The sequence below is a fragment of the Sphaeramia orbicularis genome, chromosome 10 (assembly GCF_902148855.1).
Source record: "Sphaeramia orbicularis chromosome 10, fSphaOr1.1, whole genome shotgun sequence".
Lineage (NCBI taxonomy): Eukaryota > Metazoa > Chordata > Actinopteri > Kurtiformes > Apogonidae > Sphaeramia > Sphaeramia orbicularis.
Genome location: NC_043966.1, coordinates 10,733,601 through 10,761,260, shown reverse-complemented (window position 1 = coordinate 10,761,260; position 27,660 = coordinate 10,733,601). Strand labels below are relative to the sequence as shown.

The window sequence follows — 27,660 nt, the reverse complement described above, 5'->3', positions numbered from 1 at the left end:
TAATGTTATGTTTCTATGACTGTGGAACAAACACGTCTGTTCATGGTTGGGATGTTGTGAAGTGTTTGGAACCAGCAGGGGTGAAGAAAGTTCACGCAATGCCAAGTCCTGTCGATTTGGACTGGAAAAGACAAAAATAATGCCCAATTGAAATAACAAACGGTCCCATATTTTAGCAGTAATGACACGTGGATGGAGCTGGATAGGCTGTTGTAGCGGAGTTGTGTAATATGTAATGATACCTGTGGCATGCAGAAATAGTTAGTTAGGTAGTTTAGTTTTATTTCGAGCATATAAAATCATCAGATAACAAAGAACCATATAAGACGGTCAAACAAAATATTCGGCGCTTGAAAAGGAGTGGGAAGAAGTAGGGTTAAAACACAGTGATTGAAATCTCTCTGACGGGACATTTTAGAGACAATCTGACAGATTAGTGTTACTAAATGGCCTACATTTTTATTTTTAAATTCATTTTTGCTTTAGTTTGGACCATAAGGGATTATCCAAAACAAGGAGCTACTTTATTTTGAAATAAATGTTGGAATAGCAATCAATTAAAGTTCACTCTCTGACAGGACATTACTGTGTTTTGACCTAGTATAACTTATAGACTCCCACTCCCTTTTTACAAACTAATAATTAATTCTGCTTCCTTTGCTTTGTTAACACACTTTTTTATTTTTACAATGACTCAAAACATCCGTACAAACCGTTCACCACCAGCAGTTACTCATTTCTGCCTGAAGTGTCATGATCTGAGTGATCCATGTAAAATATCTGTACTTGGACCAGGTTTTTATATCCTTATTTTATTTTACATAGGTGTTAAATTGTGTTTTCAGTTTTTAACAATGATCATTGAGCTTTTTTTTTTTTTTTTTTTATAACAGGATTTTCCCTAAACTATATTTACTTTCTAATTATAGTTAATGTGCAATCATCTGTCTGTCACGCAGGAATATAGCTTAATAAATAAGGGGAAATCTCTTAATTCTAATGTAAATATTGTGAAAGACATGGCAGGACTTTTTGACATTTTTTCCCCAGACAAGCCTTTATTTGTGCGATGGCATTTACCTCATCTGGCATTTCTCTTGTTTGTCAATTATTTTCATGGATCTCAGGAGTTATTGCAGTAAAAAGATGACAGCTAAAAGTAAAAAAGGAAAAAAAAAAAGACGGAGATAAGTAAAAATCAGTTTTATTTTCCCTTTTCAGATGATAGAGTTACGATCCCAGTCATTGGTACGTAATGCTAAAACTTCCTCCTGCAGAGATATTTGTGCAGAAGATGCATAAATGTGAAACCTAAGATGTACAGTGAGGACTTTTAGACATGTGGAAGGGGATGGGAGGATAGTTCAGAGAGCATGTCCTCCTTGTATCAGTTGCACAATGCTGTGACAATTCCAGAGGTTGGAGAGTTCAAACACAAGGAGAAAAAAAAAGGTAGGAGACTTATGGTTGTCCCTTTGGATAGTTTTCCCACAGATGAGGCAGACATTCAGACATATGTCCCCTGGAAAGCCTTATAAATCTGTAAGCATGTCCAACATTTATAGATGAGAGCGTCCAGTCATAACCACCTGTCAAAAGTCGTCTTCCTCCGTCTTTTGATCTGTTCGTCTCATCTGCTCCGTTCTTTGCATTATTCTGCTTTGTTTCTCCACGTCTCTTCCTTGCTTTGGGATCCTTTAGTGGAGGTGGAGGCTGTATAATGTTTGATTAATTGCACGCAGACACCGGAGAGCAACATGAGGAGGAAGAGCACCAATCTATTTTCCATTTTAAATAAAGATGGAAAAGCAGGGGAAACTGCCAGCAGGATTCATTTGATCTGAATGGAAAGTTCAATAAAACAAATTCCTTCGACAGCTATTTCAGGTCCTCACCAAAAGGCATTCCCCCAACAACCTTTTGTCTTCTGCTGTGACAGCCCACAACTGTTATTTTAGCCCTTCTCACCAACTCCCTATTAAATCAATATATAATATTACCAAGGACGAAATTTGGTAAGGCTGACCACATGAAGCAGATCCTTCCCTGTGGCTGATGACAGATTCAGCCATTTGCCTCCTCTCCCGTTTACTCCATGTTTTATACAAGGATATTTCATTGCATTCATGGCTTCAGGTCGATATCAGACTGACACCGAAATGTCTGTCACTGCAGTTGCCAAGTATGACAGATGTACAGAGAATTTGTGTAGATGTTACTGCAGATGCTCGAAATATCTACGAATTACATTCTGTATCACTTTACATAAACGTATCAAACATGTGATGCTTCTTCTTTTTGAAAAGTTGAATCAGACAAACAAGAATAACAAAATAATCTGTTTCATTTTATTATCTTTAATATGCAAAAGTATGTGCAAGTGTTTTTAGAAAGAGTTAATATTCATGGATACAAAAGGAGTTTTCACATGGTACTGTACTGCCATCTAGTGGCCACTACGCTCACTTGCTATGAAGTCGAAAATAAAGGATTTCTATTACAGAATTTTAACTCATAAGGACCCAAACAGCCAAAGGAACCAAATCATCTACTGATCTAAAATGTTTAATACCAGCTGATCCACTTATCCAGTGTTTTTCAACTTTGGGGTCGCGAGCCCATGTGGGGTCGCCTGGAATTCAAATGGGGTCCCATGAAATTTCTAGTAATTGATACAAAAAAAAAATTACTAATATAATTTTTCAATGAATATATATATTCAGACATACAAAACACACTTTTCCTAGTAAAAATCTAGTTCAAAGATAATGCAGGATATAATATCTGAGAGGGCATATCTCGATTGACCCAATCACAGTCGCAGTCAGAAAACTGGACCGAACAAAGAATGGAAAGATTTGTTCTCTCACCTGACCCCGCTAAGACGTCTGCAAGAGAAACTAAGAAGCAGACACCAAGAAGGTGCATTATAAACATTATATAACCTAAATGTTGTCTAAAATTAACGTTTATTTGCAACATAGTATAGCAAACTATTATATGATCAAAAACAAATTAATTTGTGCAAAAATGTCTCCATTTTGAATGTCTGGGGTCACCAGAAATTTGTGATGTTAAAATGGGATCACGAGTCAAACAAGGCTGGGAACCACTGTACTAAACCTATCAATCCTTTGAAATAACTGGTGTAAAATACAGTTTATCATCTTTTCATGGTCGTCAGATATAACCCATTTGGACGTTCATAGGCTCCATAGTGAACGTGAAAACACCGTCATCTTCTACAACATTGATTCACCAGTAAAACCTATGGAGTTGGATCAATGACAGTGGATGGAGACACTAGTTTTTATGTTTAGTTTATGATGTATTTTACAAAAAAAGTCACTTTTTCTTCATATTTCTCTGTTTCTGATATAATAACCTTTGGTTTTACTCTGAGCTTTAATGAACATCGTCTACATGATTGGTGATTTAAAACAAGGAAAATACAATTTACACTGAAAAAACTCAAAATAAAGAGGATACTATTACAATCAATGGTGATAAAACACTTCAGATAGGTTAAATATAGAGAAAAAAATCATTTGAGAACTGACACAAAAGTAGTACTGGGTCTTTACGGGTTAAGAAAGAAGATTCGATGTGTAAACACACAAAATAACGGCGAGAACACCTTTTCCACTGCTTCAGCGTCTTCAGGTTTACTCTTCTCTCACCACAGACTGATAACAGTTCGGATGCTGAAAAGAAACAAAAACACAACTTGTTATTTAAAGGCTTAAATATCTCCCACATGCATTCCTGACACACTTGTAAAATGCCTTTAATTTTACAAAATATAATTTATTTTGTGATGTGATATTAAATGACGTGAGAAATATCACATTGTTTTACATTAGCCTCACTGTTGTGTGAGGATGAAAAGAGTAATTTTTATGTTCCTGGCTTGTGGGAATACATTCACTAAAATGAATCACTTGTTTTAAAAAGTTACTGAATTAAGCATTAATATGCAACGGTGGCCAAAACACTTGGCAAATGTGAAAATATTGACCTTTTTTCCTCATGAAACATGCTGATGCGGACTTTATCATTACCACCTTGCTACTTCTTAGTCAGTTTTCAGTTGCTTACAAGTAATGTAACCCTGTTATAGAATCATGAAACACAGGACATGATAGATAGATAGATAGATAGATAGATAGATAGATAGATAGATAGATAGATAGATAGATAGATAGATAGATAGATAGATAGATAGATAGATAGATAGATAGATAGATAGATACTTTATTAATCCCAAGGGAAATTCAAGTATTCAGCAGCTTTACATACAGCACAAAAAGACAAAAAACAAACAAACAGACCAAAGCACAACACGACAGTGGGTTAGTAGCCAGGTTGACATTAAGGTTAGTATATATACTCTAAAAGACACTTGCTAAAGAACTAAAGAACTACCTTTAAAAGAGCTTCCAGTAAAATACTGTAAATAAAGACTTCTGGTTGTATTTACACATTTCAGGGCAGTGACATGAAGTGAAACAGTGATATAAAGTGTTCATTGTGCCAATAGATGGTCTGCACATGAGGTTTGCCATGATGTTGGGAGGGGGATGGGAGCTGTACCTCATACATGGGATGTAGGGCTGCACGATATTGGAAAAAACGGACATTGTAATTTTTTTTAACCCTGCGATATATAGTGCGATATGAAAAACAACTTCGGAGGATATAATAGCTGTGTGGTGCGGATGCAAATAGTCAAACAAATTAGTTGCGTTTCCTCTTGTTGTGGTGACAGGTGCAAGGCACTGCTGACACAGAACATGTGTTTCAGTATCATCCTTGTTGTAACCGAAATAATTCCAGATAACTGACTGTGCTTTTCTTTTTGGCACCAGGTCTTCGTTTACGGTGATTTTCTCTTGTTCGTTGCTCGTTTTTCAGTGTTGTTACCAGCGACTCACTCCGAACTGATTAAGAACGATTGTGATTAGTGGATCGCTGTACGCAGTGTGTGTCACATACCCTTGAAATTAGATGAGGACATGTTGAGTTCATTTGCCTCCTACATTGCAGGACCTGAGATGGGACTATTGCGCACACGTACATTACGATGACGATGCTAAAACGATATATTGTGCAGCTCTGATGGGAAGGATGTAAAATTCGGGACACATCATCAGTAGTGTCGCCAATATGGATGTTGGAATCAGCAGTCCACAATACTTAGACCAAGTCACTGGACCTCAGGTTTGTTGTAGTTAGCCCACTCTGAGGTTCAGTCTTACCCTCGACTACAGTTGTGGATGAAAATTCCAGGGAGATGACACCCACTTAACCTCAACTGCATCCATGTGTCTCCCCCTACTTCCCCCCTTCTCCTCCAGTCTCTATCTCTATCACTCTCTCTTTTTCTCCTCCTTTACTCTCTCTCTTTAACCCCAACTGGTCAAGGCAGACGGCCATCCTCCACGAGTCTGGGTCTGCTCCAGGGTTCGGCTGTTAAAGGGAAGTTTTTCCTCGCCACTGTCAGCAGTCACAAGTGTTTGCTCCTGGGTTGCGTTTCTGTAAATTGGCTTAGAGTCTGGTTTTGACCAACTGTATATGTAAAGTGTCATGAGATAACTTTTCTTATGATTTGGCGCTATATAAATAAAATTTGATTGATTGATTGATTTGATTGGTTTTCCCCTGTAAGTCGCTTTGGAAAAAAAGTGTCTGCCAAATGCATAAATGTAAAATGTAGACATTGAGAGGGGGATGGGAGCTGTATCTCCAACGTGGGAAGGATGTAAATTTCGGGACACATCATCAGTAGTGTACCTTTGACTCACAGGGTGTTTCGGCCTTTCAACACGAGACGCCCTCGTCAAAGGTGGCCTGCTACAGGGTGATCAAGCCTGAACTTGTGTCCCATGCCCAATTGAGGGAAATGCCTGGGTGTTTGAATGGCGTCACTCCTGGGACTATGCAAGGGAGGGGCGTCCTCTTCCCTGAGTCAAGCCTCAAGATGACCACACACCTTGTTTTCCATCCTCCTGGGGGGTTCTGACCTGGGTTCGTGGTAGGGAGATTAATGGATGGGTCAAGTTGATGTTCTTTGAGCCCAACAAAGGTCCTTCCGCTTGATCAAACTACAAACTAATGCTAGCAGAGTTAAAGCAGTACATGCTATGTATTAACCCTTTCATGCATAGGTCACTACAGTGGACAGTTATTCTCCAGCTGTTCTCTTGTATATTCATGGGTTTTCATGTTTTAGTTCCATATCAGCCAACACAGTGAACACTTACGCACCATCCCATACACTGACATTCAGACCATTACTGTAACTTTGCTGTTCTTGATAAACCTGATCTGCAGTAACATGTGTAAGTGTAAATCAATTGTTATTTGTTAGACAAGAAGGTTTTTTTTTGCATATTATCTCCATGAAGTGAGTAATTACTAGCCTTAGAATATGTTAAAATGTGAGAAGACATCAGATTAGCAGCATTAAAAATGTTTTTATTTTATTGTTTTCATATCACTTTCTGATATTTGGTTTTAACACGTTTCTTTACTTCAAAAATTAAATGCATGGATATTTTTGTAACTCCATAGAAAAAAAACTCGATCACATTGTTTTTTTCATGCCTAAGGAGGAATAAAAACACTGAAGAAAAAAACCTTGACTAAGGTTCTCACAAGTCATGCATGAAAGGGTTAAAATGTACAGTTTTACACTCATTGTGAGGTGAGTTTGCACGCTGGTTGTCACTGCTTGTATTATATTTTGTGAATCACATTTTTCCAGCTGCATGTCTTGTTTTTCTTGCTCTTCCTTTTGTTTCTGGCCTTCACTGCTGTTAGCTGCTATGTTGTGTTGTGTTGTCAGTCTGTTCTGTCTTATTCCCTCAGACAAAACATCTCCAAGGACGGCAGACACATATTCATCCAAACTATTTCCGCATCTGCTTCTATGTTTTCCCATGAACTGTACAGATACAGTTCATGGGAAATACAGAGCAATAAGAGAAAACCTTAGATATTTCTGTTAATATCTGGTTTATGTGGCTGGTCTTGTATTGGTGTTATTTAATTTTCTGGTTTCCATGTCTTGTAATCATGCTATTCTAGTGACTTAAGCTGTGATTCCATTGCATTTACATTTTAAGTGTATTATGTGTGAAGACGTTAATTTAATGCTAGTGGTCAGTGTAACCTTGTGGTCGTTCTGAGATTTTCTTGCGCTGCACAAACATTTCCATTCCTGATCCTTTTCTTTCACACTCACAAATGATGAAACCAATGTTAAGTTGCACTTCTTCCCACCCCTTTTTGGACATGTAAATTAAACTATTGTGCTGTTCTTCTATCTAAGATTGTCTCGATTGTTGATTTTTGTATTATTATTTATGTTTCGCTTTTTCATATATATTGTTAAATTTCATTGCATGGTGGGAATAAATCACGAAATCGAATCAAATCAAAACAGTCCAGAAGTCCGCATAGCTAGTAACGTTAATTTAAGAACACAAGCTTCAGTCTTCATGGGTTAAATTGTTGCAGCATGGTGAATGTGTCTTATAAACTGGTTAAATATTGTAGATCTACAGTATTTGCTTCCTCTTCCATTTCGGACCAATGATTTAAGGTGTGTACATCCACAATTTACAGTATTCTGCTTTTATTGTGTGTTCCCAGACCTTGAATCATCATTAAATGTTTCCCGCAAAAGAAATCCAGTCAGGGTGATGTCATCAATCTGGTAAGCGCCCATCTGATTCTTTTAATGTTTGTTTTTCCAGGACTGTGTTTGACCATGGTGTTCAGTGTTTTAGCCCTTTTCCTGACTGATCATGTTGGAGATGTGCTTACAGTTAACATTTCACAGCTGAATTTTGATGCTGTTTGCAAAACGGACAACCGCCGTTTCTGAAAACTGTCCCATGGTCGTATCTTACTGTTTGGCATCACGGTTTGCAAAATACATCCTTAAAATCCAGATGCTCACTGATCCGTGTGCACCAGATGGTTACAGTAGATACAAAGAAAGAGGTTTATAGACCCAAAGTGTAAAAGAAAAAGACCCAAAATATTTGTTCCATCTTACTCTATTTTTCCTTGTTTGTGGGAGTACGTGGCTCATATTATTCTATCGTTGATGCCTGTAAACCAGTTACACCTACACATAAAAATAAAATGACTTGAACCTGAGTTTACATTCTTGGGAACTGGGCGTCTGTTGATAAAGACCGGGAACTGGAGCACTGATTAGAATACTGTGTAAACAAGGCTTATTTTACAATATTTGCCAGGTTTTCTCATCTATCCGGTCTCCGTGTCTGCATCTGTTTGTCTGAGTTCAGCTACTGTTACTGCACTCTGTATGTGTGGTTGAACTAATACATGCATTCCTGACCCACATGTAAAATTCCATTTAATTTTACAATATGCAATTTATTTTGTGATGTGATGTTAAATGACACGTGTGAGAATTATCATCACATTGCTTTGTATTTGCCTCATTGTTGCTGAACTAATAAAAAGATCAGACTTTTACCTTCCACTATTAAGAATATCACTCAAAAGTTATCACCAAAAATGACATAAAAATAATTGAAACGACGACTACTTGCTACTTGAGTTTTTTATTTGTCAAATGCATAACATTTGGATCAGTCTATGAAGGTGAAAGGTCAAAATGATGACTGGAAATATATGTTTTATAGAAAAAATAGGGTGTATAAATCAGTCAGATTGGTCAAATTTTGATTTTGTCATAAACCAACAGCGAACGCAGGAGCTATAATATCATCCATTTAAAAGGTTAGTTTTGTGTTGGTGTTATTTTATCTCAGTGGCTGAATTATCTTTTCTGGTTTCCATTTTTCTTGCACTGCACAAATATTTCCATCCCTCATCCTTTTGTTTCAGATTCACAAATGTTAGAAACAGTCCAGAAGTCTGCATAGCTACTGTGATGTTAATTTACAAACACGAACTTCAGTCTTCATGGGTTAAATTGTTGCTGCATGTCCATATTTTAATGTGACCTAATGTTAAGAGTCTGACAGAGCTACGGTATATGTTCATATTTACTGTACAAGAGGCTGTTTGTTTCTATTGAAAGGACAAAAACTGATTCTGTTCTCATGACTGCAGCCTAAACCAAGGCTTTGTCTCCATTATTTAAGTTAGAAAATCTTACATTCTTTAAGGGTGAAATCATGTGAAAACTGAACAGAACTGCTTCTCATTGTAGACACATCAACAAATACTGAGATCACCCAAATTAAATATAAGTTATTACCAGAAACAAGTCAAAGTATTCTAAAGGGAAATGTTTAGTCTCAGCAAGAAAAAAAATACAGGAACAGTTTGCATCAGTCCGTATGATTAATGACTTCAAATGAAATTATTAGGGCTGTCAAAATTAACGCATTAAAGTGGATTAATCCATCATCATGATTAATATGACTAAAAATTTTAACGCAATTAGTCAATTTGGGGGAATTTACATCTATGTTAAAGTATCAGTAAGATAATACTCTTGGTTAATGTAACTGCTTCTAAGTTTTGGACTGAAACCATTCTTGAACTCTTAAGGCAAAGACACACAAACCCGATTTTCGGTGGTTGGACGTTGTCGGGCAGTCTGGCGAGGTTGGTGACATGAGTCTGGTTGGTGTGTTCTCTACGATCGGCTGTCGTTAATACCGTCGCCAGTCTTTTCGGCCGATTCAACATGTGTAATCGGCCACTACCAGTCGTTCAGTCGGACCAATCTGATTGGTGGAGGGATAGCCCTTGACTAGTGAATCAGTGAAGAAGTTTCCATGTGAACACAGCTATGACAAGGTACTTCACACGATTATTGTCTTCTATAATTGGACATGAACTGCTCATATCGTATCTGAATGAGTGCCAGTCAGTGTTTTCTAAGGCTTCATTCATTCCATGAAGTGAACACTGTTAGCATTGTTAGCATAGTGCAATTTCTCCTTAGTTTTCGCCCTGCGACATCTTTCTTTTTCCACAAGAAGAAGCCTGAGAGCTGACAACGCCAGTATCTTCTTATTACTATCCATCCGTTCAACAAGTACAACAACAAAACACAACATCCCTTCTTGACTACTCAACACTCTCTGTTGAAAACAATGACTGACGACAGCGAGCTATGTGTTTTGGTCTAGAGAGATGTTCCGTCATATTCTGGTTTTACGTCTTGTACAAGCGCAGAAAGTATGCTTAAGTTGATAGTCCATTTGGTGTGTTCTTCACACTTTTTTGACCGTGTTGGGGAGACGGGAGATGACTGATCAGTCGGGCTACCTTTTCTGGTGATGATTGGCAGTCGGGTTGGTGTGTCTTCGCCCTAACAGTATTTCTGTTGGTCTTTTATTGTATATAACTAAATATTGTATTTTATTTATTTGTAGTGTATGAAAGTTATGAGTTTGTTCTGGGTTTATTTGTTGTAAGTGTGTCTGTGCTGCTGTTTTGATTAGGTCACTCTTTGAAAAGAGATTTTGATCTCAAGGAGGATTTCACTTGGTTAAATAAAGGATATACAGTTCTATGCAGAAGTATTGGGTAGCCTTTAGCTTTATTGTTTTTGCTGGACTGTAATGGCTGTGTTTCTTTATTTCTAACAAGAAATATGTAGGGAATATGTGCATTGTGTGCACAGACACACACAAAAAAATCAGAACTAAACAGTTTCTCCTGGTAAAGTCAGTATTTCATGTGACCTCCATTTGGACTCAGTATCCTCCTCTCTCTTGGGTCGACTGTCTGGATGTTTTCTTAAATAATCTTTTGTTATAATAAACGCCTTCAGAATGTCCCAGAGGTTTTCACGGTCTTCTATCTTTTTCTCTGTCCAGATGATCACATATCACTTCTACAAAGTCATTTTTGTTTCAATACTGTTCACATATTTTTTGTATATTCCAGTCGTACATATTTTACAACAGAGACTGAGAAATATATATGTATTTCTGTAAAAAGTGAATATTGTGTGTGTGTTTCAATACTGTGCACATGTTTCTTGTTAAAAATAAAGACACGACGGCAGAAATGTGGGAGGGAATGTGGAGAATTTGATGTAGATCACACACACACACGTCTTTTGGAAATGTGATAAAATAACTGTGTTTTAGGAGATGGTGTGTGGAGTGCTTCGACAAATAATGGGGTATGAGATTCCAATGTGCTGTGATGGACTGTATTCGTGTAACTTGTCTGATGAAAGTGTAGTGGGAAACGACATATACTTGGTTAATATACTTTTAGTGGCTTGTAAAAAAGTTATTACAAGGAACTGGGGAAATATAGAACTACCAACAAAGGACCAATGGATCGCAATTATTGAAGGAATGGATACAATGGAAAAAATAACTCACAAACTGCAACTACAAGAAGCACAAATGGACAAAAAAACGGAATAAATGGATGGATTACAGAACCCAGAATGGAAAGACTGAATAATATGAATGCACTGTTGCTACCCAAGCAAGGTTTGTTTTTGTTGACTATGCGTTTATAAAATTTCAATAAAAACTTAAGTGAAAAATAAATAAATAAATAAATAAAAATAATAATAATAATACTAATAATAATAATAATAATAATAATAAAGACATATGTCCATCACAACCCTGCAAAAGCTAAAAGGCTGCCTCAGACACTATTAATCAAATCAGACATGGGATTTGCAAGTTGTTTGTTTTTTAGAATGAAGATATTTGTTATTATTGTGGCGTGTAGTATACAGGTTTTAAATGGATGGGTGGACGGACGGACAGATGGATTACCTTTGCCCATTTCTCAAAAGGTCAAAGGCCGTATTGATTTGATCCAGTGGGAGGTTGTGTGTGATGAAGTCATCCAGGTTCAGCTGATGGTTCATGTATTTGTCGACAAGCATAGGCATAGATTCCACACTCTTCCATCCTGTAGAAGATCAGACAGTTAGAATTATTAAACCACAAAAATACGACCACTGCCTTGATTTAAAAAAAAAAAAAAAAAAGACTGAAAGACTGGGTGATGGCTGTGAATGGAGCTTTTACATCTAAAGTACACATTTAGATAACACATGCATACATAAAGTCACTATTTTTATGTTTATTTCATTTTTATCTCAAAAATAATCGAAATTTGTACTATAGATGTAAAAGCTCCATTCACAGCCATCACCCAGTCTTTCAGGTTGTCGCTAAAGCATTAAAGACGCTGCTTTTATTACATCCTGAAGTTACAGGCTTCAACAGTCACCTCCAAAATATGTTCCCTTCAGTGTACGTCCCAGCAGCATCTGTTCAACCTCAATGCTAATTGCTTGTGTTTCTGTCCATCCGGCAATGACGCAGACGCCCCAAGCATCGATCGTAGACTCCAGGGCAGAAGTCTAAGACAACATGAAGCAGCAGCGAAAAGGATCATAAAATAATAGGACACAAATTATAAAACCAGGAAAGGAAAACCAAAACTAGTAAGTAATGCATTTAACTGTAATCACGTGAATAAAAAAGATAAAATACAATTCAAACTACCAGGACAACTACGTAACTACTTTTTCACCTTGTATAAGTCAAGTTGTTTTTTTTTGTGCTAATAATACTGAAAAACTCAAACTAAACTCGATAAAAACTAAAATAAAACTAGTCAAGTCTTCAGTGTAAAACTACTTATGTGCTCTTAAATGTAGCTACAACTAAAATTAGGTCAAACGCCAAACTGAATATCAAAATCAAAACAAATGGAAATGTCAGATTCTCTGCACAGACATTTAGACTTGATAAATGTTGGTCGAGGATGACTTGGTTCCCCCTCTTATCCAAAAGGCATCTCAGACACTCCACCCAGAGATGGTCAGTGTGAAAACTTACGCACATTTCTGGGATTTCTTGGAATGTTTTCAAGAAACTTAATCAATTCCATTTGCCTTCATACAGCATTTAGATTTTCCAAACTCTGAAAAAAAAAAAAACTCTGATACTAGTCATTTTATTTGTACACACACAAACATGTAACTTTTCTTTGCGTGCAACAAGCTTTATAATCTAATGATATATAATGATAAATCTAAAAATAATTACAGATATAGGTATAAAAGGCTTAATATTAAACTATCATCTAAGGAAATAACAGTTGATATTGGACTAAATACTTTTCATGATGTCACATTCCTCTTCACAAAGTTCTATTTACAATAGTTAAACCCATAAAGACCCAGTGGTACTTTTGTGTCAGTTACCAAATTAATTTTTCTCTCTATTTAACATTTCTTAAGTGATTTATCATCATTTATTATAATATTATCCTCTGTATTTTGCTTTTTTTTTTTCAGTCAAAATCAGGTATTTTCCATTATTCAATTTGCTGATCATGTTTATGTTCATAAAAGCTCAGATTAAACTTGAGGTTTATTATTTGAAAAACAGAAAACTTCAGAAAGAGTGACTTTTTCAGTAAAATATATCATTAACTGAACATAAAACAAATGTCTCCATCTACTGTCATTGATCCATCTCCATGGGTTTTACTGGTGAATCAATGTTGCAGAAGATGACTGTTTCCATGGTAACTACAGAGCCTCTGAACGCCCAAATGGGTCATATCTGACGACCATGAAAAGACGGCGAACTGTATTTTACACCAATTATTTACATGTATTGACAGAATTAGTGGATCAACAGGTATTTAACAGTTTAGATCAGCAGATGGTTTGGGTGCATGCGAACTTACACATCCTTATTCTGTATATTGTTATTGTTGGTGATGTTTGTTATATTATTGTATCCAATATGGATACAGTGTATTATTATTATATTATATTGATAATATTATATTGATATTCATGCAAAATAATAATCGCTATATAGTGATCATAGGGAATAGTAATTGGGGTCGGAGTATATAAGTTTTTACTTCTTCCTACTCCTTTTCGAGCATGTATAATTCAATTTCCTTTGTTTTCTTCATATTATTATTATTATTATTATTATTATTATTATTATTATTATTATTAATAATAATAATAATAATAATAATAATAATAATAATAATAATATTTATGTATTTATTTTTGTGGTTTGTTTGCTTATCAATCATTTATGTACCAGTACTTATATTTTGCTGGTTGATTTTGTTTTTATTTTATTGTCTGCATGTTCGAAATAAAGATTTCATTTCATTTCATTTCAACCTGGTTAGCTCAGTCGGTAGAGCATGAGGCTCTTAATCTCAGGGTTGTGGGTTTGAGCCCCACAATGGGCGTAAACTTCTCCTTTAAAATGAGAGGAGATGGTGTTAACCCTGTTATGAACTGAATATATAAGAATGAGTATCTCCCCTTTGCCCATAGGGAGTTATAACAGGCTCTTCACAGCCCTTACAAGGGTCATATTTGGCAAATATTACAGGAGGCAAAGCATTTGAGCTGAATCTTTGAAGAAGCTAATTCTACATTCACACACAGGTCTTAATGCTCAGTTCCATTTTTTTTTTATTTTTTTTTTTTTTTATGAAATTCAATTTTTTTGCATAATTGTTAACATAATTTACACGCGATGCCATCAAAGTCACGTGTGAACAGCCTTCGGTACTAAAGTGACCAATACACACAGGAGAAGACGTGCCGTCACAAGCAGCACACTGTTTCTGGAAGTAAATATGGATCTTGCCAGGTCCCACCTCCTCCAAAGCAGAACTGTGACATCTGTGACATTTCAGTGATGTAAGCCAGACGAAATGCAACACACTGCAAAAATCCAAATCTTGCCAAGTGTATTTTTCTCATTTCTAGTCAAAATATCTCATCACACTTAAAATAAGACATAATCACTTTAAGAGTAACTTTTCAGTGAGATATAAGAACTTATTTTTAGACAATAGATCTTGAAAATCTTATTTCAAGAAATCTTACAAGATCATTTTCACTTGTTCCATTGGCAGATTTTTTTGCTTGAATTAAGCAAAAAAAAAAAAAAAAATCTTGAATATAGCAAAAAAAAAAAAAAAAATCTTGAATTAAGCAAAAATAATCTGCCAATGGAACAAGTGAAAATTATCTTGGTAAGATTTCTTGAAATAAGATTTTTAAGATTTATTGTCCTAAAATAAGTTCTTATATCTCACTGAAAACTTACTCTTTAGGTGATTATGTCTTATTTTAAGTGTGATGAGATATTTTGACTAGAAATGAGAAAAATACACTTGGTAAGATCTAGATTTTTGCAGCGAGAACACACCTTTTCACAGACATGAAATATATTTCTCAAACTTTCACAAACAAAAGGAACACACACCATGATACTTGTACTTCCAACACATTCCAGAGCGTAATCCACGCCTCCATCCGTCATCTCCACTACGATTTCCTGGATGGTCTTTTCCGGCTGGAGTGAAGGGTTGACACAGTCGGTTGCTCCCAACAGTCTGGCTTTCTCAAACTTGACTGGGTTGATATCGATTGCGATGATCCTTTTTGCTTCGTTAGCTTTGCAACCCATGACGGCAGCCAGTCCAACGGCTCCGAGCCCAAAAACGGCACAAACGGAGTCTCTTTCAACCTGTGAGGACACAATTTAGGGATCAACTCCAAAAACACATCACATAACTTTTATACCGTATAATCAGAGGTCGCTGTACTTTTCAGGTATCTGAACCTCACTTGAATACATGTTTTCATAATGAATTCTTACTTTTACTCCCTATAACGTAACACATATCTGTACTTTCTACTCTATACATTTTCAAACCAGGATATTAAATTTGTTTTTATGTATTTAAAGGTGATTTGGACTTAGAAAAACTTTATTGATTCACAAGAGAAATTAAATTACTTGGTCAAAATTGCACAGTTGCATACAAAAACACGAGCAAAAAGCTAATAAGAAAGGAAAGTAAGTGTGAAGAGATAAAAACAATAAATATAAATAGAATACACAAATACAAGTATAGAGTATATGCACCATTTGTCCCAAAAAAATTACAATCGGACTTTCTGCATTGATAACTTTAAAAATAGTGAATCAATCAAAATGCAATTTCAGCGCACAAAACTATAACTTATTACCTACATTTTGCAGAAAACCCCATTTGATTTGTTTCAGTGGTCACGGAGAAATGGGGATCTTTCTAAAGAAGTCCCTTCCCTCCAAGTTTTGTAAGGAGACACGTTCATTGTGTTCATGCCTTACAAATACGAAGTTGTTTATTATGTTCTCACACAAAAATATCTCTTTTCAGAAAGTGAGTGCTTGTTTCTTTTCATTTTCAACTAACAAAATGAACAATGAATTACATCAAAAAGGAAGCAGATTTCTGAGTTTTGCAAACATTGGTAAGGTGCGAAAATGAATGATTAAAGAAAGATATTAAATTATTAACTCATGGAAAACCTGACATGAGTACACACCATTGATATAATATTATGCACAGAATCTGAATTCATTTGCTAGTTACCCTGTCGGTAGGGAGCAAAATATGTTCATTCATATGGAGGCCAGGAGCATCCAAGTGCCAAACTTGGAAGAAACGAACCCATGACCTGCTTTACAAAGATCCACATTTCTCCGCGACCACTGAAACAAATTAAATGGGGTTTTCTGCAAGATGTAGGCAACAACTTATAGTTTCATAGCCTAAAATAGCATTTAAATTGTTTAATTATTACCTCCGCCAAGGAGGTTATGTTTTTGTCGGCGTTGGTTTGTCTGTTTGTGTGCAAGATAACTCAAAAAGTTATGGACGGATTTGGATGAAAATTTCAGGAAATGTTGATGCTGGCACAAGGAACAAATGATGAAATTTTGGTGGTGATTGGGGGGGGGGGGGGGGGGGGGGGGGGGCACTGATCTGCTTTGGCAGAGGTCTGCGCTCTACGAGTGCTTTTCTAGAAAAGATAACTCAAAAAGTTATGGACGGATTTGGATGAAAATTTCAGGAAATGTTGATGCTGGCACAAGGAACAAATGATGAAATTTTGGTGGTGATTGGGGGGGGGGGGGGGGGCACTGATCTACCTTGGCAGAGGTCTGCGCTCTACGAGTGCTTTTCTAGAAAAGACAGATCAGTGCCCCCCCCCCCCCCCCCCCCCCCCCGATCACCACCAAAATTTCATCATTTGTTCCTTGTGCCAGTATCAACATTTCCTGAAATTTTCATCCAAATCCAGGGCACTGATCTGCCATGGTGGAGGTCTGTGCTCTCCAAGTGCTTCTAGTTTTGAAAGTTATCAATGCAGAAAGTCTGATTGTAATTTTTTGGGGGGATATACGGTATAGAGTACTTTCTACTCTATACATTTTCAAAACAGGATATCTACTTTGTTTTTGTGTATTTAAAGGTTATTTACAATATTCTTTTTCCCATCTTCTTTTTCCCATCCCACCTTCTATACATTATTTTCATGTAATTTGCTGTTTTGTATTCATCTTATTTTGCACAACACAAATACGAAACAGAAACAAAACACTGGAGTAGGGAACTCCCCACTTATATTTAACCCACTATAATTAGAATGTACTGCTCAGACATTTTACTGCCATCTAGTGGGGAAATAACTAACTACAGGCTGCTGCTGTAAACATCCCATCTGGGACAGTCCAATAATGATGACTACAGATGGAAATAGATTCCAACTCTAAGACACTAGTTTCATTGTCTTGCCTTTGCTGTATTAATGGCAGCACCGTAGCCGGTGGAGACACCACAGCCCAGAAGACACACTTTCTCCAGCGGTGCATCAGGTCTTATTTTAGAGAGTGACGTATCAGAGACGACAGTGTACTGGCTGAAAGAACCCACGCCAAGGAACTGGTACACCTGCTGCCCCCTGTGGGATATTCTGCTGGTACCGTCAGCTAAAACACCATTTTGAGCATTCTCCCTAAAGGTCACAACAAAGAGCTCAATTGAAAACCGTGGACGTTACATAACAGCGAGTCTATGCATAAGCATGAAAGTGACATCACCAGTTCTTCCTGCACTGATTTGTTTTCGGACTGCGACATCGGTCACATTCCCCACACTGCGGCAGAAAAAGAGGAATGACTTTATCTCCTGTGCAAACAAGAAGAGAAACTACTTTAGTCAGAGCTACAGTTAAAACAACCCATAAAGGCACATTTTCTATCCAACCTGAACAAGAGAAATGTAAAAATTGTTGGGCACCTTGGTGTACATATATAACTTTAGCAAACTTTGAACACAGCAGATGGTACTAACTGTCTTCCCTCAAGGGTTTTTTTTTTAATCTTCTTAGTTACCTTTTATACATGATTACCCAAATACTGAATGCACATGTGCACTGTTAGGCTCCTTTTTTTTCTTCTTTGTGCTATGATTATAAATACTACTTTGTGTGTATACATATATATATATATATATATATATATATATATATATATATATATATATATATATATATATATATACGCGTACTTTTCTTTGTCTTATTTCCTAAAAGTGTGATTGGCTATGTATACAAACTTGTTCAAATCATTATTATTATCCATTTTTTACTTATTTACTTTATTTATATTACTTTCTTTTCCTTTCAGTCAGCATTATTGATACCCTTTTTGTCTTTGCAAAAAAAAAAAAAAAAAGAGAACAGTGTACTGTGTACCATTGATGTCTTGTGTAATATCTTATGAGACTTTTCTGAATAAAAATTTGAATAAAAAAAGAAACAAACAAACCCAGATATACTTATATATACACGGTCATTTACCTGGAGAGAAACCAGTCACTTCTGGTCCGACACTTTCAACCTCTCCAGCTCCTTCATGACCCAGAACTAAAGGGAAGGGTCTGGGTTTCACCCCTATTCCACCTTCATACAAGAATTCCCAGTCTGTGTGGCACACACCTGATGCAATAATCTGCACAAATAGATGGAAAAAGATGGAATTCCAGCTTTAGAAAGAAGAAGTGAGTCATTATTTTAATATCATGTCAAATGTCAAACATAGTCATTTGTTCTGTCAGTGACAATGAGGAAGTAACCTCACACGACTCACTCATGATGATAGTGAGTTTTATTCTTTGGCCAATGTAGGGTAAAGAATATGATCTTTGTAATTCTGTCACGAATCACGTCATTAAAGTATTATTAACTAGACCAGGGGTGTCAGATATACAGCCCGTGGGCCAAAACTGGCTCATCAAAGGGTCCAATCCAGACCATGGGATGAATTAGTGAAATGCAAAAATTACACTGAAGATATTAACAATTAAAGGTGTCAAAATTATTTTAGTTCAGAGGGTCAGACCACTAAAATAAGATCATAATACCCTATAAATAATGACAACTCCTAATTATTCTCTTTGATTTTTGTGTAAAGAAGGAAAATGACATAGAAACATTTACATTTGCAAACTATCCTTTCACAAAAAATGGGAATAATCTGAACAAATATGAACAACCTGAAGTGTCCCAAGAGAAGCAAGTGCAATTTTAACAATATTCTGCCTGTTACTAAATGTTTTGTGTATTTTTAGATCCACTGTGATCTGTACGTTGTAATATAGATGTGTATATGATAAGAAAAGGCATAATATCGTTAACATTGCACTTATTTTTCTTAAGAAATTTCAAGTTTTTCATGGTTGTTCACATTTTTTAAATGATAGTTTGTAAATGTGAGATTTTCATAATGTAATTTAACTTTTTTTCACTCTACAACGTGATATCCTGAATTGTGTACAGATAACACGCCATTTTTACTTGGCGTGTTATCTGTACGCATTATAAGCTTTCCATGTGTATGTTCACGCCACATCAAATACCACACACTTAGTGGTTAGGGTTAGGATTACCGGTTAGTGTTAGGGGTTATGGATATGTAAACCGGAGATCTTGTCGTACATTGATACGAGATCAAATGGTGTTGAATAACATTGGAAAGGATGAAAATGCATACGTATAGCACACCAAATGCCATAAGAACTGGCATGACATACAGCGTGATTTCATGAGATCAGTTTGCACTCTAAAACAAGTTTGGGGTTGACATTATTTATAGGTTATTGTGCTATTATTTTACTGGTCTCACTCATATTGAACTGAATATGGCCCTTGAACTAAAGAGATCTCAGCACCTCCTTTTTGTCAGGTGGTGCTGCTGGATACTGCGATTGATCTTATGGTTGCAATGTTCTTAGTTCTAATAATGTCATTTTAGGTCAAGATAAAAACCAAAAGCTGATAAACTCATCCCCTTACAACAACAAAGCTACTTTTCATCCACGACTGAAAGCAATTCTCAAAAAGCACCATTTTTTTCTCTTCATCTTTTCTTCTCTTTGTCTGTACACTTGGAAAAAAAAATCTAAATCTTACCAAGTGTATTTTTCTCATTTCTAGTCCAAATATCTCATCACACTTAAAATAAGACATAATCACCGAAAGAGTGACTTTTCGATGAGATATAAGAACTTATTTTTAGACAATAGATCCTGAAAATCTTATTTAAAGAAGTCTTACCAAGATGATTGTCACTTGTTTCATTGGCAGATTTTTTTTTTTTGCTTAATTCAAGATTTTTTTGTTAATTCAAGCTAAAAAAATCTGCCAATGGAACAAGCGAAAATTTTCCTGGTAAGATTTCTTGAAAAAAGATTTTCAAGAACTATTGTCTAAAAATAAGTTCTTATATCTCACTGGAAATATACTCTTTAGGTGATTATGTCTTATTTAAAGTGTGATGAGATATTTTCACTAGAAATGAGAAAAATACACTTGGTAAGATTTAGATTTTTTTCCAGTGTATTCTTTCCTGCTGTCAAAGCATATACAATATATGCACTGTTGCCCATAAAGTTGGAATAAAATATTTGTACTTTTTCTCATGAAATGTCAATGACAATGTGATTTATGGTTGACAGATAAAAGGTAAGTGGGACTCAGTATGTAATCATTGTACCTGGTCAAAGGTGATTACTCATGTGTGGAAACTTATAATTCTTCAGTCAGAATAATCAAAAACAATACATAAATTGGGCGCCTTTCTGAAAAGGCTTTTACCTCTTTTTCAATGATTTTTGTTACTGTTGAATGTATATTGAGTTTTTTTATTTGTTTTGTTTTTTTTCCTCTCATGACAGTGTTTGTGCTCCATACCATGTATTTGGTGATGAGCAAAAAAAACATGAAATGAAATGAGCAATAGGAATAAAAAGAGGAACGTGTCTGGAAATGAAACTATTCCAACTTTATGGGGAACAGTGTATTAATAAACTAACGGTGAGTCTCATTTCCACCCTGTTGAGCTGAAAACTGTGGCCAAAAAAGCACCAGTTTCACATTTTGGCATCTATAATTCTTTGCTTCATGCTGATTTCACACAGATAAACATGTGAGAAACAGGAACAACAACAAAATGCAGTTATGGGGTAAATAAAAAATTAAACATGGGCAATAAATACATTAGCATTCTCACCAAAGGGGAAGAATTAAAAACTTTAAAGGGATGTACATGGCTACTTAATAATTGAACTGCACTGGAAATAAACAGGAAATAAAGAGGCTCATGTGACTGGAATGGAGAAGCTGATCTCTGGGCACAGATGGTGATCACACGGACACACAGTCAGAGCTGGAAAATTAAACATTCCTGTCGAACAGATCAGACGGGTTTCTTTGTTTGCTCTTATAGGATGTCTTCACTGTTCATTTTTATATTTCACATTAACATTACCAAACCTGCAGATTTAGAAAACAATCGGATCCATAAAGATCCATCAACTTCCTACATACAGTCCTGTGTTAAAGTCTTATTCCACCTTTAGCTTTGGTTGTTTCTGTAGGGTTAAAATGAACATACATATTTGTTCCTTGTTCTCTTTACCACAAGAAAATAGAGTAAATATGTGCACAGCCTTAAAACACACACAAAAAACTGAACTGAATGTGTTGTAAATGTTAAAGTAACTTTTTTTTTTTTTTTTTTATTTGCTTTGCCCACAGGAACTTCATAAAGTGTTTGAGGTTGCCCTTGATATCTCACTGTCTTTATTTTGGGTTTTGTTGAACCACATTTTGATGCCAGACCTGATAGGAAAAAACAGGGGGAAGGAGAGGAAAGGGGGAAGAAAAAAGAAAAGAAAAAGAAGGTGGCAAAGACCCTCACAAGAAAATATTAACAATAGTAACAATAACAATCATGGTGATAATTATAATAACAATAACTAGAACAAGAACTGAGTAAACTAAGCAAAAAAAGTTAAAAAAAAATAAAATAAAATAAATAAAATAAAAATAAACATTATTTGACCATCAAGAGTCATCAAAAACAATGGTTTTGCAATCAAGTACTACCTCCTGTGTGTATCATGTGACTAAAACAGACATAAAAGAAAACATGGAAAGCCTAAAAGCACTGTTTTTTCATTTAAACTGTTTTACACTATAAGGTTAATGTCATTCATTTTGTCTTCTGTTCATGTAGTTATACTTTTCTTTTTTCTTTTGTTCAGACAAGGTACACCCTCTTGCACACCTGGAATTCCCTCCTCCAGAGACCACCCAAGGTGGAGGAGGCGCGGTCGGCTCGACGGGCTCTGATTGGTCCGTCGAGCCAACCAGCTGATAAATTACACGTCAGCAGCACGTCGGATGATGCTTCTGAGGAAGACTGGAGTCACAGTCGAAACTGTCAAGCAGGTATCATCTAAAAACTATACCTTGTCTGAACGAAAGCAAAAAGAAAAGTGTTTTACACTATGCACCACTAGAGAGTGTTCTCTTTTAATTTCGTTGTACAAATGTATAATGACAATAAAGGCATTCTATTCTATTCTATTGTGTTCTATTCTATTCTATTTTGTCAGTACAATGCCATAGCTATTGATTTAACTTAAGTGATTTTGGTTATTACCAAGAAAACATGGAAAACGGATAGATATCAGCTCTGAAATTAAACTCTTATGAGCTATTTTTGTTGTGGTCATTATATTTGTCCAAACAAATGCACCTTTAGTTGTACCAGGCATTAAAATGAACAAGAAACTGAAGAAAACAAGGGTGGTCTAATCATTTTTTCCACGACTGTAAGTAACTATAGTAGTAATAGTAACTACTTAGTGTGACCTCTGACCCCATGACAAAAACAGCACAAACAATTACAAGCATCTGACATGTTGAATGAAACCTGGTGTAAAACATCAGAAAATGAATGCAATAAATCTCATATTGTCTGAACAACAGGGTTAAAGACATGAAGGAGGTTTCACTAAATACTTCACTTTGGTTTATAGACGCTGTTTTTTACCCTGAAACTTGTTTTTCCTGCTGGACATACTTGATGTACATCCAGATTGGATCTAAATACAGAGGCAAATGCATATGTGTGATCATTAGAACTTTAATAAACCAACAAACCTAATGTTGGATCAGGACTTTTACACAGGACTGTTTTCTCGGTAATCCTGGTTTCCTAGGCCACTGCCATCTGTTTTCAGACTTCTCTGTGTTTACATCGAAGAGTAATCTGATATTCATAGTTGTTGCCAAACATTTGTGTCTGTCATGTATTCCACCTTCTGACAGTCTGCATGTGTCGGCTAGGAGGAACAAGCTTCAGTTGTGAAACTCCGAATAACTAAGCCTCGTGTTTTAGACATATATAGCAAATCATCAACTACTGGGGCGTGGCAGGTTTAATTATTCCCCAGAAGACTCACCGTGACTTAACATTTGCAAACACAAATACATGACAAACCTTGAACTTTCATGGTCTGAGATGTGTAAGTTAAGGTCTGAAACCCAACTTCAAATCAGTCACCGGTTAGTTCATCTGGATGTGATTGTGTCACACAGGCGAGGGCTGGTAATAAAAAAAGATTAAAGCCTGCATCATTTCATATGTCTGCTTTTTAATGGGCTCTGACTTGGCACGTTTACAAGTTTTTTTGTCCTCTTTCATTAAAGGTGCGGGAGACTTTCGTGACGAATTTTTCATCAGATCTGTCAAACCTCAGTCATAGCCTAAGTATCACGAATCTGTAAGTCTTTCTGTGATTACTCACCTGAATCTCTTGCATTACGGTGAACAATTTCGAAGTAACTCAGGCATCTTCAGGGAGGTTCGCGCAGCCGCCTGCAGCAGCAACGTGGACCTCTGTGTCCCACAATGAACGTCGCGACAAAAAAATTCCAAAAATGCCTGAGTTCCCTCCCGGCTCTGAATGTAAACACATGGGTTTGTTTATGGTGGATGCCACTTCAAAATTGTTCACCGTAATGCAAGAGATTCAGGTGAGTAATCACAGAAAGACTTACAGATTCGTGATACTGAGGATATGACTGAGGTTTGATAGATCTGATGAAAAATTTGTCACGAAAGTCTCCTGTACCTTTAACTGATAAAGGCCCAGTGCTACTTTTGTGTTAGTTCCCAAATTCATGTTCCTCTCTGTTTAACCGTTCTTAAATGATTTATGACCAATTATTATATAATCTGAATCTGTATTTTACATTTTTCACTGTAAATCATGCATTTTCTGATGTTTTATTTACAGTATTTAATATAGATGTTCATGAAAACTCAGTGTTTTCAAAGGTTATGATATCAAAACAGAGAAAATCTGGAGGATAAAGTGACTTTTTCAGTAAATATATCACTATCTGAACATAAAACCCAGTGTCTCCATCCACTGTCATTATTCAAACTCTGCTGGTTTTACTGGTGAATCAGTGTTGTAGAAGATGACGGTGTTTCCACGTTCACTACGCAGCCTCTGAACGTCCAAATGAGTCATATCTGATGACCATGAAAAGATGATGTTAGTGGCCGGCTGGCAGGTTTATTATTTTGGATTTTTTTTATTTTTTTATTTTGGTTTCTGCTGGGTTTTCTTTCCATTTTGTTTTATTGAGCTGAAGGACTGTAAAAACATATTCAAACTGAAAAAAAGTGTATAAAGACAGAACAATGAGATTATATGAACAGTTATAAGTTTGTACATTTTGCTTCATATTTGTTTTGCATCTTGTGACATATTTATTTACTTATTTTGGTCTGGTACCATGATGGTTTTGCATCATTTTGTCAGGTATATATTTATCTATGTTTTGTACTTCCTGGACATGTAGTTTTGCACTTGGTTTTGTATTCATTTTGTATTATCTTTGGATATATTCTGTTTGGTTTGTCTGACTTTATACAGTATGATTTTATAGCTAGTTGTGTATCGCTAACCATTAAGGCTATTATTATTTAGAAGGGGAAAGATGAAGATTTTCTTCATCCTGCTCCTTTTTCAGCATGGGTGTGTAGATGTTTGTTCACTGGATGATTATTGAATGTCTGCTGATGAAATGCACAACCATGAACGAAATAAATTAAATTAAATTAAATGACAATTGTGGCCACATCCCCTTTTGGGATAAATGAGGCTGATTGCCACATGTATTTGGTTTGCCACACAGAGCAAAACAGGGTTGTGCTGAACAGAGACGTGAGGGGAGCAGAAAGAATATGTAAGTTTGATTTGTTTGACATATTATTTGAACAAATATCAAGCTTGATATTCATGTGCAACGGGTTGGGTTTTTTTTTTTTTTTTTTTGCCAAAGCTTAGTTTGGTTTGCATACCTATTGCTATTCACTGGACGAATGAGGAGTTTGCACCATTGGTAGGTGGAGCAATGTACATGGTAGTTAATTGTAGTGGCATGTTTTGTTCTTTGAAATATGTGTGTATTAAATTAAAATTTGAATTACGAGTGCGTAAGTAAGTATGAGTAAGTATGTTTCGTTTGATTGTAATAACGTCTGTGCTTTTAAAGAGAATGTAACCTAAGTAAACTTTGCAAATAACTTGCGTACAAATGTTTGTGTTTTAGTTTCACAGTGCTCGATGATGAAATAAAGATTTGTACCAGTTGAACTCTACGCCGTTTCATTGATGCCAAAGGCTGCTACAGATGACAAACTGTATTTCACACCAATTATTTACATGTATTGATAGGATTAATGGATCAGCAGGTATTTAACCCTTTCATGCACAGTGGTCACTCCAGTGGACAGTTCTTCTCCAGCTGTTCTCTTGTATATTCATGGGTTTTGTTGTTTTAGTTCCATATCAGCCAACACAATGGACGCTTATGCATCATCCCATACACTGACATTCATGCCATTACTGTAACTTTGCTGTTCTTGATAAACCTGATCTGCACTAACATGTTTAAGTGTAAATCAATTGTTATTTGTTAGACAAGAAGGTTTTTTTTTGCATATTATCTCCATGAAGTGAGTAATTACTAGCATTAGAATATGTTAAAATGTGAGAAGAAATCAGATTAGCAGCATTAAAAATGTTTTTATTTCATTATTTTCATATCACTTTCTGATATTAGGTTTTAAACACGTTTCTTTACTTCAAAAATTAAATGCATGGATATTTTTGAAACTCCATAGAAAAAAAAAACTCGATCGCATTGTTTTTTTTCATGCCTAAGGAGGAATAAAAACACTGAGGGAAAAAAAAAATCTTGACTAAGGTTCTCACAATTCATGCATGAAAGGGTTAACATTTTATATCAGTAGACAGTTTTGGTTGCCGGTGGATGTTTGGGTCTTTATGGGTTAACCTTCTGAGACCCAGGAAATAGCAATAAAGTACAAGTTTTGGCTTTTTTAAAAAAAAAAATTAATAATTGCCTGTATTGGAAACATCATGATGAGACAGTTTTTTTTTTCAGATGCTTTTTTGTTTATTTTTTATGGTATGTCCTTTGCGGTGGCCTGTTTGTTTGTTTGTTTTTTATAAAACTGTGAAACCCTTTCCATAAACATGTACAGAAAAGTCTCAGCTGGGTTTTTATTTTTGTTTTCTTAAAGCAAAGTGCCTTCTGTTTACATTGGATGTGCCCCTGCATAGTTTCTAAAGTGCTCACAGTTCCATCCACCAGGAATGCTATAAATCTGCTGATGTTCTCGTGTTGCAGTTTGATGATATTTGGACGAGCTGCTGACCTTGATCCGGACTTCATGCGCCTTGGGTGGGGCCACCTCTACATCCTCGATGGACACAGGTTTCCCCGGCTCCCATGCAACAGCTGCTTTGCATGTGATCACCTAATGAAATGGAAAGTGTGAATCTGACAGAGTGCTGACTGCAATGAATGGGACTGTGTGCCAAAGGGTAATCCACACCGAGCATGACTAACGTTACAGCCACATATGCATTGAAAAACAAACCAGAATACGTGTTAAAACTCAAATGAAAGTCTGTCTTACCTGACCGGCTGTTGACATGGTTAAGCTGCGGCCGCTGGGATCATGCATTTAACCGAAAAGGATGACACAGACGGAATAAATACACCTGTTTACATGACTAAAACCGCAAAAAAATCCATCTTTTACGCCACATTTTGATCATCACTACACGCTGTAAACTTACCCTGATAGTTACCTTCTGCGATATCCTGTCTGTACGACAAACAGACGGCGTTTCTTGCTCCTGCGAGGTTTTTGTATCGGAGGCGTTGACACTTGAACGCATCATGATGAGTGGGGCAGGACGGTGGAGAGGGCGGAGTCTTTGCTACGTCAAGACTCCGCCCCCTGCTTCTTAACATATCCAATCCAAATTTATTTGTAAAGCATTTTAAAACAACCGCAGTGGACCAAAGTGCTGTACAGAAGAATAACACTGGGTTACAAAAAAATGTTTTTTTGCAAGTTG

General features: G+C 36.1%; 1 protein-coding gene across 2 annotated transcripts; it reads right to left on the bottom strand.

The window, feature by feature from the left end:
- Positions 1 to 3,562: 3,562 nt before the first annotated feature.
- On the bottom strand, positions 3,563 to 27,482 carry LOC115426870 (alcohol dehydrogenase class-3-like). 2 transcript variants are annotated; one of them, XM_030145100.1, is made up of 10 exons: positions 27,376 to 27,482; positions 27,213 to 27,246; positions 26,949 to 27,050; positions 18,701 to 18,851; positions 17,940 to 18,027; positions 17,635 to 17,854; positions 15,270 to 15,533; positions 12,235 to 12,367; positions 11,772 to 11,910; positions 3,563 to 3,704 (listed from the first exon to the last, which is right to left on the bottom strand). In XM_030145100.1, the coding sequence occupies exons 2-10, from the start codon at positions 27,228 to 27,230 to the stop codon at positions 3,677 to 3,679; spliced, it is 1,143 nt and encodes a 380-aa protein (XP_030000960.1). In that variant the 5' UTR covers positions 27,231 to 27,246; positions 27,376 to 27,482; the 3' UTR covers positions 3,563 to 3,676. The 2 variants fall into 2 exon arrangements, with proteins under 2 accessions (XP_030000960.1, XP_030000961.1); XM_030145101.1 differs by having other exon boundaries at positions 27,388 to 27,445.
- Between the last annotated feature and the right edge of the window lie 178 nt (positions 27,483 to 27,660).